Source organism: Pelobates fuscus, chromosome 5 (genome assembly GCF_036172605.1).
Source record: "Pelobates fuscus isolate aPelFus1 chromosome 5, aPelFus1.pri, whole genome shotgun sequence".
NCBI classification, from domain to species: Eukaryota; Metazoa; Chordata; class Amphibia; order Anura; family Pelobatidae; genus Pelobates; species Pelobates fuscus.
In genome coordinates this window covers 2,524,530-2,544,063 of record NC_086321.1, presented here as the reverse complement: position 1 = coordinate 2,544,063, position 19,534 = coordinate 2,524,530, and the positions used below count along the sequence as shown (strand labels likewise).

The window sequence follows — 19,534 nt, the reverse complement described above, 5'->3', positions numbered from 1 at the left end:
AGTGAGTTTACATTGATCAATATGCACAAGACTTGCTGTGACGGAATGCTGGCACTCCGACTGAGTACCTCCGCCAATCGATGCTCCTAGTGCTCGCTGAGGACTCCAAGCACTCCAACCGACACCATCAGCACTGCACACTCCACTTCCAGTGATGCAGCTGCGCCGGGGTCTCACCGTCTCCACCCACCCTGGACCCAAGGCCAGGATCCAGCTTCCAGTGGGTGAACCTCTCTTTCCCCAGAGAGCAGGAACAAGCTCTTAGCAGAGCTTAGTGATCATACCCTGGGGAGTATAGTGATTATAGCAATCCCCAGAGTGTAGGTATCCCTTCCCCCAAACATGAGCCAAGGCTTCAAGAAAGGTTCAAGATGATCTGATTTTAATGACCACACACTGGCTTTTATGCAAGTCCCCATGCAAGGGGACATCCCACAGGGTGGGACACAGTACAACCAATCACAGACAATACCAACAAAACACTCCCACAGTGACATCACAATCCCTCCTCTCTATCCTGGAGATAATTGGGAAGTAATCAAATTATCTCCCAGGACAGAGGCAAGGCTCCATTAACCACATGGTTACAAAAAGACATAAAACTACACAATGTTACAATTACTACATAAAACATATACATGCAACATATTCCCAGATAGCTTTGATCTGAGTGCACATTATTGTTGAATGGCGCTCAGATCACATACATACAATTCAATCGCTATGGAGCCAAAGTCTTTTCCATAGTCTTTCGTTACACGAATATGCTCCATGGCATAGCTATCTGAGGTAGCACTACTCACATACTGAAAGTCCCGAACACCCCGGCAGAAATAGTAATACAGCTATCAGCACAGGGGCCATAGTCGGAAGGCAGGAGGCTAGCCAGTAGTCCCCTCCAGGCACAAGTGGCGAAGGGCACTTCGTCACACTTGCTTTATTACATTTCCTACCAACTTTTGCTCTTTGAACCTGTAACACAGTTTCTCCTAATTTCTTTAGAATAACATAAGGACCTTCCCACCCTGCCTGTCAGGGACCTGGTGTTCTAAATGATTTTGCAATCACCTTGTTCCCTGGTTTAAACCTATCTACATGGTTCCCCTGAGTTACATCTTTAACCCATTGTTTGCCAGAAGGGGCCATATTCGAAGCAGCAAACTTCAAAACTGACTGCAGCTGTACTTGTAATACTTTCAACCATTCACCATGTTCTGCAGCAACTTTGAAAGTACTTGGAACAAAAGGTTCATTGGGGAAAGTGATTGGCATGGTTCTGCCTGTCATTAACTCATGAGGTGACACTCGCGTTTTAGATTTTAGAGTTGCCCAAATAGACATTAAGACTCCTGGTAAGTGTGTTACCTAACTGCTCCTCTTATCTTCAAGCATTTTTTTTCAATCTAGATTTTAATGTCCTATTCATTGTTTCCACTATGCCAATCGACTGTGGATGATATGGGACATGAAATCTTTGTTGGATCCCCAACAATTTACACATTTCTTTAAGTACTTCTCCAATGAAGGACCATTGTCTGATAAAATGATTCTGGGAAAACCCAATACCGAAAATACATTTTTGCATAGTGCCTTACCTGTTGATAATGCCGTACAGTTTGTAAGAGCTATACATTCCACCCATTTGGAGAATATATCAACAATTACCAATCCATAAAGTGCTTTGTGTATAAAGGTAGGCGCTAAAGGCAAAACATTTTGTAATGCCAATCTATTAGCCGCTACAACACTTTTGTGTAGATCTCTCTAATCCACCAGGTATTAAGGGATAGAAAAAAAGGGAATTAAGAAGTTAAAAGCAAACATCCTCCATAAATCTCTTGAGTGGAGTGCTGTATCAAATATAATACTTACCCCTTAATATAGGGGTACCAATTAATGGAGGTATATATAAAATAAAAAGAGAAAAATCTAATGGTGAAGTATGTACTATAATATAAAAATGTGAATAAAAGAAACTCACAAATAAAGAGCCAAGATAAGGACTGGCTCAAATCACTTTTACTTTGGTGTATTAAGGTGACACCCTCCCTCTTCTTTCTTTCTTTGAATGCTCAGAGGTAAACACAGAAAGAATTGCATCTAGTGCAGTAAGTTAGATGATATACAGGGGTGAATAAACTGTCTCTGGGTAAAAACGCTTGTTACCCAAAAATGGAGTCTGTAGCCAGTAGGTCTATAAGAATGCAGTGGATCAATTTATTGAACTATAAAATACACATACATATAAAAAAACAGTTAAATATGTCCTTGTGTAGAGCTTTCTTGCTTCAAGGAGTGTTTCGCCCTTTCCTCGAGCTTTCTCAATCGAAGTTTGTCAAATCTCCTCTCATATCCTCCTTTTAAATCCATGTCTCATTTCCTGATTCGTCCTACCGTTCGTCTTTTGTCCAATCAGGCTTGCAGACGGTGTGGGCGTCTAATCGGCTCACCAAGCCGATTTCCGGAAGTGACGTCACGCCCATTCGTCTCTTCCGATGTCTGTGTCGCCGTGTTGCTTACTGGCGTCTCTTCATTTTTTTCATATTGGCATTAAGGGTATACAATATCCGTGAGTCCAAGTATGTAATAGACTGTTCCTCAAATCAGATTTTGCTTGTATAGGAGATAAAAATAAATATAAATAACAGACCGTCAAAAAATAGCTAAAAATACAGCCGAAAGTAGAGATTACTAACAGATAGAGAACTGGATCCTCAATAAGATAGAACACTGTAGTGACTTGAAATATTCTTGATATTGTGTGTGTGTGTGTAAGTAAGAATAACTTCTAAGAAATAAATAATTTGAAAGTATTAATTTAAATAAATATATATATATATAGCTTGAACACATTTCTCCATCTTATTTAATTGTGAATATACATAAGTACCCAAAGATCCAAAAATATCAATTCAATTTATGACAGTCATTTCTTAAAGAGTCTATACTAAAATCATTAAAAAAATTATATAACTCAAAATCACTATTTAATCCGTCAGGTAGAAGAGAATTTAAATGAAACATCCTCCTCATTTCTGACTTGCCCATTGCAGTAATAAGGTCCTCTCCCCTCCAGTTAATCTCGATTTTCTGAATGCCTAAGAATTGGAGTTGACGTTGGTCTCTATTGTGTTTTAGCTAAAAATGATGGGAAAGACTATGTTTATCAAATCCAAAATGCTCTTGGATCCTCACATGTAGTGCCCTTGTGGTTCTACCCACATAAATCAGGCCGCACGTACATGTGATTACATAGATAACTCTTTTTGAATAACATGTAATGAGTTGTTTTATGAGAAATGTTTATTTTCCATTTTGTGGGTGTATACATTCTTTAGTATATCTTTTTTTTTCTTTTTTTTTTAGTATTTACACATGCCCTGCTTCTTCTTTTTTTAAAAAAAAAATTCTTTATTTTGGTGTGCAGAGTGATTAGTACATACAAGCTCTTGGTGCCCCAACAGCATTCCTCGAGCAATTTGTCAAGCATTACATTAGGAGCATTGGTATAACAAGCACATTTTTATATATTTTTAACAGCTTTATAACAATAACTTTCTATCTGCTTGCGTGTAGGATACGATTCATGACTGTTTAGTTGCGTCTTATAAATACAGCGCGATTAGTCTTGAGGAGGTTTACCTCACATCACATATTCTGCCCTGTTTATGTTAAGGTAAGTCGCTTACTCCACGTGGCTATGTAAAGCTAATTAGTAGATGTGAGCATGTAATCTATGTCTATCGCTGAGAACGTGTAGGTTAACTTGCGTGTGGGAACATGTTTTAGGTCAACAAAGAATAAAACACATTAGATGTTTGTTTACATAGTTAGAGTAATAAAATAAAAAGTGCCACTGGGTTGCGTTAATGTAACTATAACATAGCATATGCGATAACTGCGGTGTCAAAATGGCAGAAATATGTCTAAATTGCGAGGGAGCAAAAAATATAAACATGCTTTGCTGTAGAGTGGTCAGCAGCCTAATCAGCCGATGACTGCGGGAACTGTCCTTGGCATGCTGGAGGCTAGAGTCCGTCTCGTTCATCCAACCCCGTCTCTGGAGGGGTGTGCTGGGGGTGAGGACAGGTGGTCCAGGTAAAGTCCAGGATTGCGGGTGTCTCCTCCCCTCTCGCTTGCATCAACTTTGCGCTCCCGACCTGGGATCTCCAGAAGGAAATCAGGTCCAGTGGTCTTGAGGGCCTGTTAGGACCCTGGTGCGCTGCTTGTACCCTTTTGCCTTGGTTTCGCTTGAGAGCTGATGCTTTTTCGCCCCAAGCCTGGGTTCCAGTGCGGCCTGGGGTCTCACCTGTCGGGGTTTTGCGGTGGGTCTTGTTCTCTGGACGCCCTCGCTTTTGTCCTGCTTCCCTCCGCCGGTGTGGCTGGCACCTGTGGGGTACATCCCCTTTCGCTCTCGGTCCAGGAGGGCCCCCGGTTCGGGAATTCGTGGCTCGAGGTTTCCAAGCGCCAGGAGGTGGCGTTCCCAGTCCCCCCTCAGTCGGGGCTGCTTGCGTTGTAGGCTTTATGTGGCTTGGTCCAGCAGTCTGCATGCGTATCAGTAGTTGGGCCCAAAAGTTGTCGAAAATGACCTCGATCGGGTCGCTCTCATTCTCACTAGTGCCCGGCCAATAGGCTGGAGTTTGTCTCGGTTAGCTGGAGCAGATATGTCCGCCATTTTGGAGGTCCCGAACCCCACATTGCTTGTAAGCGTCGCTGGCTGGATCGGGGGTTGTGGGGTGGGTGGTACTCCGTCTGGTGGGGACCGGGATAACCCCCACCGGTCCATAGGGGGGGGGGGAGGTTGTACTTGCTCTTGTGCTGTCATGTGTGACTGGCGGGAAAGCGGCCGCCATTCCCCGCCGCCTCTCGCGGTAGGCCTCACTCCGCTGTTGCGGTTCCTGGTAATCAAGGGTATCGATTTTGGCATCGCCAGGTTCGGGTACTGCTCCCCAGTGCAGTGGTCCGCTTTGTTGGAGGTTTGTGGCACTTCAGCTCGGGTTAAGCCGTCGATTATGCGCTCGTCGGCAGGAGCTCAGGCAGAGCACGACCTGTCCGCTTGCTTGCTAGGCTCCGCCCCCGCCCTGCTTCTTCTTTAAACACATTTTTTGAAATCTGTTTTACCTGTAGGTGGCTCTGGACTAAATCACTTTTCAAACTAAAATAAAACGAGTACTTATACAAAGTACTCCACATTGGAGAATGAATACCACCTGATAATACAATATCTATAAAAAGAAAAAAAACTGCACATAGCGTTATACAGTACAGGGAAAAAAAAGAGGGAAAGAGGGGAGGGAGAGTGAGAAAACTCACAAGAGGTCTGGAAATTCAATATACCCCCACAAAAGGGGGTATATACGGAGTAGGTATTTCAGCTGGCAACTGTCAATAGTAAAGAAGAGCCAATAGCGTGATAAAGTAAAAACAGACACTTTAATGCTTAAAATTGCAAAAACTTTTAAGCTTGTCCCCACCCAAAGTGGACCTGGAACAGTATACTGCAAAAGGTTAGGTGGAACAGCAGCCCAGCAAAAAGGACAAAAAGGGGGGGGGGGGGGGGGGCAGTAAAACCAAATAAAAGTCCCACAAATAGTATCCAACGTGGTTCGTCCAGTTTGTGGACTTTCTCAGGGATCTGGGACCTTGTTCTCATTTCTTTGTTTATATATGCTTCTTAATTTCAGACCTTCTGATCAGCTGGCGTTCACGTGGGTTCCACTGTGGAACGCAATTTATTTCCTGTGTATTGATGTAATTCTAGGCTTTCGGCTGTACGTCAAGCACATTGAATGAAAATAACACACGCGTGCGTGCAAATATAATCATGCACGCGTGCCCATAATTAGGATCTTAAAGAACAGCAGCATGAGCATAGAAAACGGCAGCATTAATAAAAGAAAGACCATAAATATACTGGGATAAGGTTTCCAATACACTCATAACAAGATACAAACACTATGCATGGATTATAAACGGACATATAAATCCTGATGAATGTAAATCAAAAGATATATACATATAAATAAATACATACAAAAATGAAAAGAAAATGATAATAAAAGTAATCATAATAGTTAAATGGAAAATAAAAAAATAATGAAAATGAATAATAAATGATGAAAAAAGATATATGGAAATAAAATAAAATATAAATGTATAAATTATAATAATCAGAAATATATAATATAAAAATGGGAAAAAGTCAGTTGACAATCCATCCATATATAGTAATATAATAAACCAACTTTATAAACAAAATTAGATAGATAAAAAACAATTAAGAAAATGAATTGGTCCAGCCAAATCCATATCTATATTAAGTTTTTAAATTAAAAATCCATTGGGCTTCTTTTTTTGGCCAACCCTAAAGACCTATTCCCTCCTCTCCAATTTATTGGCATCTGATCTATTCCTATGGCTATGAAGTTATTAGTCTGGGGACACTGTGATCAATCTTCCTTTTTCGTATATTGTTAAAATGTTCTCATATTCTTACGTGTAGTTTGCTTGTTGTTCTGCCCACATATTGGGCCCCACCTCCACATTGTAATATGTAAATCATGTAAGAAAAAGAACATTGTATAACATTTCTGATTTTGTATTCCTTCTGAGTATAAGCGCCAATAAAATTATTTGTAACATTCTTTTGGTGCACCCATGTTGAGCGGTTACTGCAGCTATAAAACCCCTCTCTGCTTTTTATACCCGACATTTTCGTTCCTAGGTTCTTATTTTTACCATCTGGGAGCAAACTTTTTAAGGTTATCCGCTTTTTAAAAAATCCTAATTGAACGATCAGGGATGATCTTACCTAAAATGTCATCATTCTGGAGGATATGCCATTGTTTTTTTAACACCTTTTCATTTTTTTGCATGGACATTGTATTGAGTCACAAAGGCATATTCAAACTTATTTTGCCTAACTGGTTTTCTGGTTTTATTTTTATATTTATTTTTATCTGTAAGAAGTTCCGATCTATCTAAACTCCTTACCAATATTTAATCTCTCTCCATTCTTTTGTGATTATACCCCTTATTAATGTGCCTAGTTTTTATCAACTTTGATTGTTCATCAAACATTCTTGGGTCAGAACAATTTCTTCTGATTCTCATCATTTGACCCTTAGGGACATTATCTAGCCATAAGGGATGATGTAAACTTTTACTGTTAATGGCAGTATTGCAATCAGTTGGCTTGAAGAAGATTTTTGAATGTAATTGAGCCCGGCGGTCCTTGTCTGTATTATGGCAATGTAAGTTGCCATAATACAGACACTCACTCGAGTATAAGACGAGTGGGGGGTTTTCAGCACAAAACATTTGCTGAAAAATTCGTCTTATACTCGAGTATATACGGTAACTATGTAACCTTCCCCGCAGTTTAAAGGTAATATTCAAGAATGACAGGGATTTCTTAATCAGATTGAGTACCATTTTGAAGCCTCACCTGTGTCCTTTCCCACGGATAGAGCTAAAATTGGGTACTTAATGAACTTAGCTTGGGCCAATCCATTATGGGAAAGTGATAGGACTATTGCTTATAATTACCAGGAATTCCTTGCTGAATTTAAATTAACATTTGAACCATTAGGAAAGGAGATTGACGTTTCCACTGCCTTAATGCGTATCAAACAAGGAAACTGGTCTGTCTCAGATTATGCCATAGAATTCCGCACCCTGGCTTCTGAGGTAGACTGGACTAATAGCGGATTAATCTCTGCATTTAAAGAGTGATTATCCGAAGCTACCCTTAATGAAATTGCTGCCAAAGATCTACCAAAGAGGTTAAATGAATACAACACGTATGTGATGCATATAGATAACGGACTTAGGAACAGGGAGATGACAAGAAATAGAACCAGATGTATGAATATGTCACTGGCACCTCGCTTCTCCAAACCGGGCAACAGGCCCTTCTGTACAATCTGAACCTGAACCTATGCAGTTAGGTGTTACAGGACTGTCTGAGGCAGAGAAACAGTTTAGGAGAAAAGAAGGCCTTTGCTTATATTGTGGCAAGAAAGGACATATGAGAGAATCTTGTCCCATACGTCCGGAAAACTTCCGCACCTAAGAACCATAAGGGGTCTTAGGTGTGATGCATATGTCCCCTGGTACTACCCAAAGTAGATTTCTCCTTAATATTACTGCTCAATGCAACAAGAAAAGTTTATCATGCAAAGCCCTGATAGACTCAGGTGCTGCAGGAAACTTTATTGATATGCAATTTGTCAGTAAGTACTTTCACGATAATGTGACGGCGGGTCATTCAGGTATTAATAAAACCTTGTCCGCTATCTCCAGGTCATTTTGGTGGCCCCCTCTTAGAAAATACATCAGAGAATATGTATACAGGCATGTACTGTTTGTGCGGTTTCTAAGGTTCCCCATGAACTACCTTGTGGGCTTTTACAACCGCTTCCTATACCAAGTAGTCCATGGTCCCATTTGTCAATGGACTTTATCGTGGAACTACCTATTTCTAAGGGTTACACCACCATCCTGATGGTTGTTGACTGCTTTTCTAAAATGGCACACTTTGTTCCGCTTAAAAATATTCCCTCTTCACAAGAGCTGGCCCACATATTTATATGCGAAATTGTCTGATTGCCATCCACTTAATACCATCCACTTAATATTGTGTCAGATAGGGGTTCCCAGTTTGTGTCATGATTTTGGAGAGCATTTAACAAACAGTTGCGTATTGAACTATCTTTTCGTCATCTTACCATCCACAAACCAATGGAGCGGCTGAGAGAGCCAATCAATTATTGGAACAATATTTGAGATGTTTTATTAATGGCATTCAAGAAAACTTGGCTCATTTAGTCCCTTGGGCCGAATTCGCCAGAAATAATGCTACTCATGACTCAACTGGAGATAACCGTGGTTAGCAAAAAATGGGCTATCATCCTACTGTCCTCCCTGCGGTATTCTCTGACACCGCTATTCCCGATCTGGATGACCATCTCACGTGCATACGTGAGACTTGGACTAAAGTCCATACGGCTTTGGAAACAACTGCTGCTCGTTTCAAGATGCATTCTGATAAGAGGCGTGGTGCCAACACTGGTTACAAGGGGAGTGACAGGGTATGGCTCTCCACACGCAATATTAAACTCAAGGTTCCTAGCATGAAGTTTGCATCCAGATTTATTGGGCCCTCTAGAATAATTTGCAGGATTAATCCTGTGTTTTATTCTCTGGCTCTTCCCGCCTCTCTGCGTATACCTTATACGTTTCATGCATCCCTTATCTGCACCATGTATACCTCCCCTGCTGATCCTCCCCCTCCTTTGGTTGTTTCTGGACATGAGGAGTACAAAGTCTCCTCTATACTCGACTCCAGATTTTCTCGAGGGTCTCTGCAGTATTTGGTTGATTGGAAGGGTTATGGGCCTGCCGATCGTTCTTGGGTTTCTGCTTCAGACATACATGCGGGCTGCAACGGTCACGGTGACAGAAAAAATAAATGCTTCACTCCGCGGCAAACTGCTACCCGACCTCCTTCCTTCCCGGTCCCCAGCGTGTGCGGTGTTCCTAGAGATGCCGGCCGCTACGGTTACGGCATCTCTAGGAACGCTGCACATGCCCACTGTAGCGGAGAGGTAGTATAATCCACAGTATCTCCGCTGGGTAACAGCAACAGCATAAAATAATCCAGGCAAATTAATACAGCATACAATAATCCCGGTAGCGTTGTAAGAATCCTTCCTTCCCAAGAACTAGACGACACATAGGCTGGGAGTCAACTGAGCTTTTAATCACAGGTCATAGTATTTATGGGATTCCCCATGCAAGGGGTTTCCCTACTGACATTACAAGGGTTGTACAGTAGGGGACTACATGGGGAACTGAACAATCTGGACATTTCTCCCATCAGTCACTGCTGTACGAGAGGGATACTCCCACTAGAATATACAGTTAAGTGGATTATCCCTCCGTACATCAGAACCAATATTTCACATTATATTTAAACGAATGGACGTTCGGTAGATAGCTGGGGTCTGAGCGCACATTTCATGAAAGTACCGCTCAGATCCCAGCATAACTAACCGAACGCCGCACGAAACACACATTATTTTCAAGTTACATTCAAACTACCGAAGGACCGGGGCTCCCGAACGGCTTGGAAGTCCAGCGGTATTCGTGCCGTTGAGTAGCCGATTTTAGTTCCAGGCGCTTAACGACCAAATACCGCTGGGCTAACAAAGGATCCAAGATGGCCGACCGCCGCGTGGTCAGTAGCCGAACGGCGGCCACCCTGAATCTCTCTAATTACCGATGGCAACAATGTTTCAATATTTAATGGGAGCCACACAACCTCCTGTGTGTGGTCTCCCTTTCGGCAGTTTGTTCGTTTCACGAACAGTGTTGAAATTCACTGTTTGTGAAACTACTGTATGAATGCTGGTGGCTTCCATGCCTCCAGCATACGAATGCTTTTGTTTGCATGAAATACAATACACAGGAATACACTTGGTTCTAACAACCTTAATGCTATAGACACACATTTAAGCAAATACAGTTTTAAGTGGCTAGTTTTGCCACACCCACATTAAAGATGGCACTTACGTGCATGCAGCGTCGGGTCAGAGGCCACATACAGCCAATTACAGCTTCTAGCCGGTTATTTAAACCCAAATTGCCTTTTGATTAGTGCCCTGTCGTGGTTTCCCTTTGATGGTTATCCGAGAGTGTGTTCCTGATCGTGTTTTTCTGGTTTTTGACTTTGGCTCCGTTTTGGCTTCCCTGATTTCTGGTATCCTTGACTTGTTGCTTTTTCTAATCATTGTGTCTCATTCTGTGTCCCTGACCTCGGCAAGTATTTTGACTATTCTCGGATACATTAAGTCTGGCCTCTCTAAGGTCCAGTTAGACGTTCTCCTAAATCGTAGGTGTGATACTATTTTTGTATGCTGGATCAACAGAATTCCTGTATTCCAACAGTATTCCTGAAATACACTGTCTTTCAAATTGTTAAAATTAGTAACATTGAAGTCTTATTCTTTAGACATGTGAGACAGGGTTTTATGGGTTCTGTCTAACAGATCAGTCTGATTCTTAAGCATTTCTTTGATTATATTAATATCTTTAATTTCTTCATCATCACTAAATCTTTTCAACAACTGCCGAGAATCTTCGGAGTTTTTGTTTCAGCTAACGTTGCATCAAAAGAGAGCCTTTGTGGCAATTTCCCTTCTGAACTTGATGGACCCAAGTCTCTTTTCAGCTATGTAACTATGTAATAACTGTAACAGACCGTTTCGCTCAGAAGGGGATAAAAAACGTTTAGGCGATAATCCCCTTTTAGATAGACCAGCAGCTACCGTAATCATCAACCTCCCGAACTCCAAACTGCACGTATTCACCAACTCTCGAACAGCAGACACACGAACCCTGGAAGCAGCCGAACAGGAAAAGCAATACGAACAGCTTACACTCAGAAGAGAAGCGAGAAGAGCCTGGGGATGAAGGGAAGCAAAAAGAGCCTGGAGCAGAAGGGAAGCAAGAAGAGCCTGGGGCAGAAGGGAAGCAAGAAGAGGCTAGGGCATAAGAGAAGCAAGACGAGCCTGGGGCATAAGAGAAGCAAGACGAGCCTGGGGCATAAGAGAAGCAAGACGAGCCTGGGGCATAAGAGAAGCAAGACGAGCCTGGGGCATAAGAGAAGCAAGAAGAGCCTAGGGCAGAAGAGAAGCAAGAAGAGCCTAGGGCAGAAGAGAAGCAAGAAGAGGCTAGGGTAGAAGAGAAGCAAGAAGAGCCTAGGGTAGAAGAGAAGCAAGAAGAGCCTAGGGCAGAAGAGAAGCAAGAAGAGCCTAGGGCAGAAGAGAAGCAAGAAGAGGCTAGGGTAGAAGAGAAGCAAGAAGAGCCTAGGGCAGAAGAGAAGCAAGAAGAGCCTAGGGCAGAAGAGAAGCAAGAAGAGCCTAGGGCAGAAGAGAAGCAAGAAGAGCCTGGGGCAGAAGAGAAGCAAGAAGAGCTTGGGGCAGAAGAGAAGCAAGAAGAGCCTGGGGCAGAAGAGAAGCAAGAAGAGCCTGGGGCAGAAGGGAAGCAAGAAGAGCCTGGGGCAGAAGAGAAGCAAGAAGAGCCTGGGGCAGAAGAGAAGCAAGAAGAGCCTAGGGCAGAAGAGAAGCAAGAAGAGCCTAGGGCAGAAGAGAAGCAAGAAGAGCCTAGGGCAGAAGAGAAGCAAGAAGAGCCTAGGGCAGAAGAGAAGCAAGAAGAGCCTAGGGTAGAAGAGAAGCAAGAAGAGCCTAGGGCAGAAGAGACGCAAGAAGAGCTTGGGGCAGAAGAGAAGCAAGAAGAGCCTGGGGCAGAAGAGAAGCAAGAAGAGCCTAGGGCAGAAGAGAAGCAAGAAGAGCCTAGGGCAGAAGAGAAGCAAGAAGAGCCTAGGGCAGAAGAGAAGCAAGAAGAGCCTAGGGCAGAAGAGAAGCAAGAAGAGCCTAGGGCAGAAGAGAAGCAAGAAGAGCCTAGGGTAGAAGAGAAGCAAGAAGAGCCTGGGGCAGAAGAGACGCAAGAAGAGCTTGGGGCAGAAGAGAAGCAAGAAGAGCCTGGGGCAGAAGAGAAGCAAGAAGAGCCTGGTGGAGCAGGGAGAGCAGCCTTGTCAGTGTGGCTAACGCTTTGAGCTGGGCAGACGGTGTGAATCACTGAGCGTCTCTGCAGTCCTTCTTGTTACTTACTACGACACTCTGACGTTTTAGCCCATCAGAACTTCAGTCTGAGAATCCGACCTGCGGAGGGCCTCCCTCCCCATTAAAGTACTATTATCTACACCTATCCCTTGTCGGTTTGTGAGCTCTAACTTGAACCTATATTATAACTTTTTGGGCTTTTGGAAGAGCTTCTCACCGTTTTGGTTATAAGAACCCTTTTTGTCTCTGCTGAGCTGTGTTAATTTTTTATGGTTCACTATATATATTCTTGCTATTTAGCCGTGTGCATCTGTGACTATTTGGACTTTATAAATAAATTGATTACATTCTTGTGCCCATCCACCCATTTGTAAATATCTGGTTGATATATATGTTGGCCGCTCATATGGATTGCTGCCTATTTCAGTTTTCCTATTTATTTCTTGTTTGAAGGACAGTAATCCCAGCTGCCGACTGTGACATAGGCCGGTACTGTGTAAACGCGATTCAATTCCTGTTTATCTCACTGTGAATTTCTGTATTATTAGTACAGGTTTTGTTACTGTTATTGTATATTTGCTGTCCGTCTTTCCAAGGTTTTATTTAGCCCTCTTTATTGTGACCGTTAAATTCATTAAATCTTCTCTCTTCAGACAGGGGTTCATGTGTCACATTGCACAGAGTTTGACCCTGCGGGGATGGGGCAGGAGATATGGACAGATCTGCTGGAAGATGGTCGTCTGAACTCCACTCAAGGTAAGAAACAGCACGAGTTTATAGTTCAACGTCTTCTATAAACTATGAGAATGGAATTAAGGATTGGCTAAAACTTGCCAGCTACATTCTAGCCTTGACCATTCTTCATCTCATTACATAAAGCTTCTTTTAATGCATTATCAATTATTATTAATTATTATGTTGAGGTTAGGACTCTATCAAATATTCTGTACTCTGCCCTTGGGTTTTTACGTCCAAGATGCATTATCTTGCACTTATCCACATTAAATGTCAGTTGCCACAACTCTGACCATTTTTCTAGTTCCCTCCTGGAACATCAATCCTGTTACATAACTTAGTATCATCAGCAAAAAGACATACCTTACCATCAAGACCTTCTGCAATATCACTAATAAAAATATTAAAGACAATAGATACAGATCCCATCCTCAGGGTGCAGTGCTTCATTTATACCTCGTCCAGTGACTGCAGGCAGACAGGTAGTGATATACAGTAACTGCACACAGACAGTGATATCCAGTGACTGCAGGCAGACAGGCAGTGATATCCAGTGACAGCAGGCAGACAGGCAGTGATATCCAATAACTGCAGGCAGTGATATCCAATAACTGCAGGCAGACAGGCAGTGATATCCAATAACTGCAGGCAGTGATATCCAGTGACAGCAGGCAGTGATATCCAATAACTGCAGGCAGTGATATCCAGTGACAGCAGGCAGACAGGCAGTGATATCCAATAACTGCAGGCAGTGATATCCAATAACTGCAGGCAGACAGGCAGTGATATCCAATAACTGCAGGCAGTGATATCCAGTGACAGCAGGCAGACAGGCAGTGATATCCAATAACTGCAGGCAGACAGGCAGTGATATCCAATAACTGCAGGCAGTGATATCCAGTGACAGCAGGCAGTGATATCCAATAACTGCAGGCAGTGATATCCAGTGACAGCAGGCAGACAGGCAGTGATATCCAGTGACTGCATGCAGACAGGCAGTGATATCCAATAACTGCAGGCAGTGATATCCAGTGACTGCAGGCAGACAGGCAGTGATATCCAATAACTGCAGGCAGTGATATCCAGTGACTGCAGGCAGACAGGCAGTGATATCCAATAACTGCAGGCAGTGATATCCAATAACTGCAGGCAGTGATATCCAATAACTGCAGGCAGTGATATCCAGTGACAGCAGGCAGACAGGCAGTGATATCCAATAACTGCAGGCAGTGATATCCAATAACTGCAGGCAGTGATATCCAGTGACAGCAGGCAGACAGGCAGTGATATCCAATAACTGCAGGCAGTGATATCCAGTGACTGCAGGCAGACAGGCAGTGATATCCAATAACTGCAGGCAGTGATATCCAGTGACTGCAGGCAGACAGGCAGTGATATCCAATAACTGCAGGCAGTGATATCCAGTGAAAGCAGGCAGACAGGCAGTGATATCCAATAACTGCAGGCAGTGATATCCAGTGACAGCAGGCAGACAGGCAGTGATATCCAATAACTGCAGGCAGTGATATCCAGTGACAGCAGGCAGACAGGCAGTGATATCCAGTGAAAGCAGGCAGACAGGCAGTGATATCCAATAACTGCAGGCAGTGATATCCAGTGACAGCAGGCAGACAGGCAGTGATATCCAATAACTGCAGGCAGTGATATCCAGTGACTGCAGGCAGACAGGCAGTGATATCCAATAACTGCAGGCAGTGATATCCAGTGACTGCAGGCAGACAGGTAGTGATATCCAATAACTGCAGGCAGTGATATCCAGTGACTGCAGGCAGACAGGCAGTGATATCCAATAACTGCAGGCAGTGATATCCAGTGACTGCAGGCAGACAGGCAGTGATATCCAATAACTGCAGGCAGTGATATCCAGTGAAAGCAGGCAGACAGGCAGTGATATCCAATAACTGCAGGCAGTGATATCCAGTGAAAGCAGGCAGACTGGCAGTGATATCCAATAACTGCAGGCAGTGATATCCAGTGACAGCAGGCAGACAGGCAGTGATATCCAATAACTGCAGGCAGTGATATCCAGTGACTGCAGGCAGACAGGCAGTGATATCCAATAACTGCAGGCAGTGATATCCAGTGACAGCAGGCAGACAGGCAGTGATATCCAATAACTGCAGGCGGTGATATCCAGTGACTGCAGGCAGACTGGCAGTGATATCCAATAACTGCAGGCAGTGATATCCAGTGACAGCAGGCAGACAGGCAGTGATATCCAATAACTGCAGGCAGTGATATCCAGTGACTGCAGGCAACAGGCAGTGATATCCAATAACTGCAGGCAGTGATATCCAGTGACAGCAGGCAGACAGGCAGTGATATCCAATAACTGCAGGCAGTGATATCCAGTGACTGCAGGCAGACAGGCAGTGATATCCAATAACTGCAGGCAGTGATATCCAGTGACAGCAGGCAGACAGGCAGTGATATCCAATAACTGCAGGCAGTGATATCCAGTGACTGCAGGCAGACAGGCAGTGATATCCAATTACTGCAGGCAGTGATATCCAGTGACAGCAGGCAGACAGGCAGTGATATCCAATAACTGCAGGCAGTGATATCCAGTGACTGAAGGCAGACAGGCAGTGATATCCAATAACTGCAGGCAGTGATATCCAATAACTGCAGGCAGTGATATCCAGTGACTGCAGGCAGTGATATCCAGTGACAGCAGGCAGACAGGCAGTGATATCCAATAACTGCAGGCAGTGATATCCAGTGACTGCAGGCAGACAGGCAGTGATATCCAGTGACTGCAGGCAGATAGGCAGTGATATCCAATAACTGCAGGCAGTGATATCCAGTGACTGCAGGCAGACAGGCAGTGATATCCAATTACTGCAGGCAGTGATATCCAGTGACTGCAGGCAGACAGGCAGTGATATCCAATAACTGCAGGCAGGGATATCCAGTGACAGCAGGCAGACAGGTAGTAATATCCAATAACTGCAGGCAGTGATATCCAGTGACTGCAGGCAGACAGGCAGTGATATCCAATAACTGCAGGCAGTGATATCCAGTGACTGCAGGCAGACAGGTAGTGATATCCAATAACTGCAGGCAGTGATATCCAGTGACAGCAGGCAGACAGGCAGTGATATCCAATAACTGCAGGCAGTGATATCCAGTGACAGCAGGCAGACAGGCAGTGATATCCAATAACTGCAGGCAGTGATATCCAGTGACTGCAGACAGACAGGCAGTGATATCCAATAACTGCAGGCAGTGATATCCAGTGACAGCAGGCAGACAGGTAGTGATATCCAATAACTGCAGGCAGTGATATCCAGTGACTGCAGGCAGACAGACAGTGATATCCAATAACTGCAGACAGTGATATCCAGTGACTGCAGGCAGACAGGTAGTGATATCCAATAACTGCAGGCAGTGATATCCAGTGACGACAGGCAGTGATATCCAATAACTGCAGGCAGTGATATCCAGTGACAGCAGGCAGACAGGCAGTGATATCCAATAACTGCAGGCAATGATATCCAGTGACTGCAGGCAGACAGGCAGTGATATCCAATAACTGCAGGCAGTGATATCCAGTGACTGCAGGCAGACAGGTAGTGATATCCAATAACTGCAGGCAGTGATATCCAGTGACTGCAGGCAGACAGGTAGTGATATCCAATAACTGCAGGCAGTGATATCCAGTGACTGCAGGCAGACAGGCAGTGATATCCAATAACTGCAGGCAGTGATATCCAGTGACTGCAGGCAGACAGGTAGTGATATCCAATAACTGCAGGCAGTGATATCCAGTGACGACAGGCAGTGATATCCAATAACTGCAGGCAGTGATATCCAGTGACAGCAGGCAGACAGGCAGTGATATCCAATAACTGCAGGCAGTGATATCCAGTGACTGCAGGCAGACAGGCAGTGATATCCAATAACTGCAGGCAGTGATATCCAGTGACTGCAGGCAGGCATGCAGTGATATCCAGTGACAGCAGGCAGACATGCAGTGATATCCAATAACTGCAGGCAGAGATATCCAGTGACAGCAGGCAGACAGGCAGTGATATCCAATAACTGCAGGCAGTGATATCCAATAACTGCAGGCAGACAGGCAGTGATATCCAATAACTGCAGGCAGTGATATCCAGTGACAGCAGGCAGACAGGCAGTGATATCCAGTGACTGCAGGCAGACCGGCAGTGATATCCAATAATTGCAGGCAGTGATATCCAGTGACAGCAGGCAGACAGGCAGTGATATCCAATAACTGCAGGCAGTGATATCCAGTGACTGCAGGCAGACAGGCAGTGATATCCAATAACTGCAGGCAGTGATATCCAGTGACAGCAGGCAGACAGGCAGTGATATCCAATAACTGCAGGCAGTGATATCCAGTGACAGCAGGCAGACAGGCAGTGATATCCAATAACTGCAGGCAGTGATATCCAGTGACAGCAGGCAGACAGGCAGTGATATCCAATAACTGCAGGCAGTGATATCCAATAACTGCAGGCAGTGATATCCAATAACTGCAGGCAGTGATATCCAGTGACTGCAGGCAGACAGGCAGTGATATCCAATAACTGCAATCAGACAGGCAGTGATATCCAATAACTGCAGGCAGTGATATCCAGTGACAGCAGGCAGACAGACAGTGATATGCAATTACTGCAGGCAGTGATATCCAGTGACAGCAGGCAGACAGGCAGTGATATCCAATAACTGCAGGCAGTGATATCCAGTGACAGCAGGCAGACAGGCAGTGATATCCAATAACTGCAGGCAGTGATATCCAGTGACAGCAGGCAGACAGGCAGTGATATCCAATAACTGCAGGCAGTGATATCCAGTGACAGCAGGCAGTGATATCCAATAACTGCAGGCAGTGATATCCAATAACTGCAGGCAGTGATATCCAGTGACAGCAGGCAGGCAGGCAGTGATATCCAATAACTGCAATCAGACAGGCAGTGATATCCAATAACTGCAGGCAGTGATATCCAGTGACAGCAGGCAGACAGGCAGTGATATCCAATAACTGCAGGCAGTGATATCCAGTGACAGCAGGCAGACAGGCAGTGATATCCAATAACTGCAATCAGACAGGCAGTGATATCCAATAACTGCAATCAGACAGGCAGTGATATCCAATAACTGCAGGCAGTGATATCCAGTGACAGCAGGCAGGCAGGCAGTGATATCCAATAACTGCAATCAGACAGGCAGTGATATCCAATAACTGCAGGCAGTGATATCCAGTGACAGCAGGCAGACAGGCAGTGATATCCAATAACTGCAGGCAGTGATATCCAGTGACAGCAGGCAGACAGGCAGTGATATCCAATAACTGCAATCAGACAGGCAGTGATATCCAATAACTGCAATCAGACAGGCAGTGATATCCAATAACTGCAGGCAGTGATATCCAGTGACAGCAGGCAGACAGGCAGTGATATCCAATAACTGCAGGCAGTGATATCCAGTGACAGCAGGCAGACAGGCAGTGATATCCAATAACTGCAGGCAGTGATATCCAGTGACAGCAGGCAGACAGGCAGTGATATCCAATAACTGCAGGCAGACAGGCAGTGATATCCAATAACTGCAGGCAGTGATATCCAGTGACAGCAGGCAGACAGGCAGTGATATCCAATAACTGCAGGCAGTGATATCCAGTGACAGCAGGCAGACAGGCAGTGATATCCAATAACTGCAATCAGACAGGCAGTGATATCCAATAACTGCAATCAGACAGGCAGTGATATCCAATAACTGCAGGCAGTGATATCCAGTGACAGCAGGCAGACAGGCAGTGATATCCAATAACTGCAGGCAGTGATATCCAGTGACAGCAGGCAGACAGGCAGTGATATCCAATAACTGCAGGCAGTGATATCCAGTGACAGCAGGCAGACAGGCAGTGATATCCAATAACTGCAGGCAGACAGGCAGTGATATCCAATAACTGCAGGCAGTGATATCCAGTGACAGCAGGCAGACAGGCAGTGATATCCAATAACTGCAGGCAGTGATATCCAATAACTGCAGGCAGTGATATCCAATAACTGCAATCAGACAGGCAGTGATATCCAATAACTGCAGGCAGTGATATCCAGTGACAGCAGGCAGACAGGCAGTGATATCCAATAACTGCAGGCAGTGATATCCAGTGACAGCAGGCA

At 44.3% G+C, this 19,534-nt stretch overlaps 1 protein-coding gene across 2 annotated transcripts in view; it reads left to right on the top strand.

The window, feature by feature from the left end:
- Positions 1–19,534, top strand: part of GBA2 (glucosylceramidase beta 2) — a 210,243-nt gene that overhangs the window by 87,346 nt on the left and 103,363 nt on the right. For both annotated transcript variants that reach the window (XM_063453518.1, XM_063453519.1), the window contains exon 7: positions 13,280–13,382. In XM_063453518.1, coding sequence (XP_063309588.1) covers positions 13,280–13,382 — 103 coding nt within the window. The remainder of the gene's footprint in view (positions 1–13,279; positions 13,383–19,534) is intronic.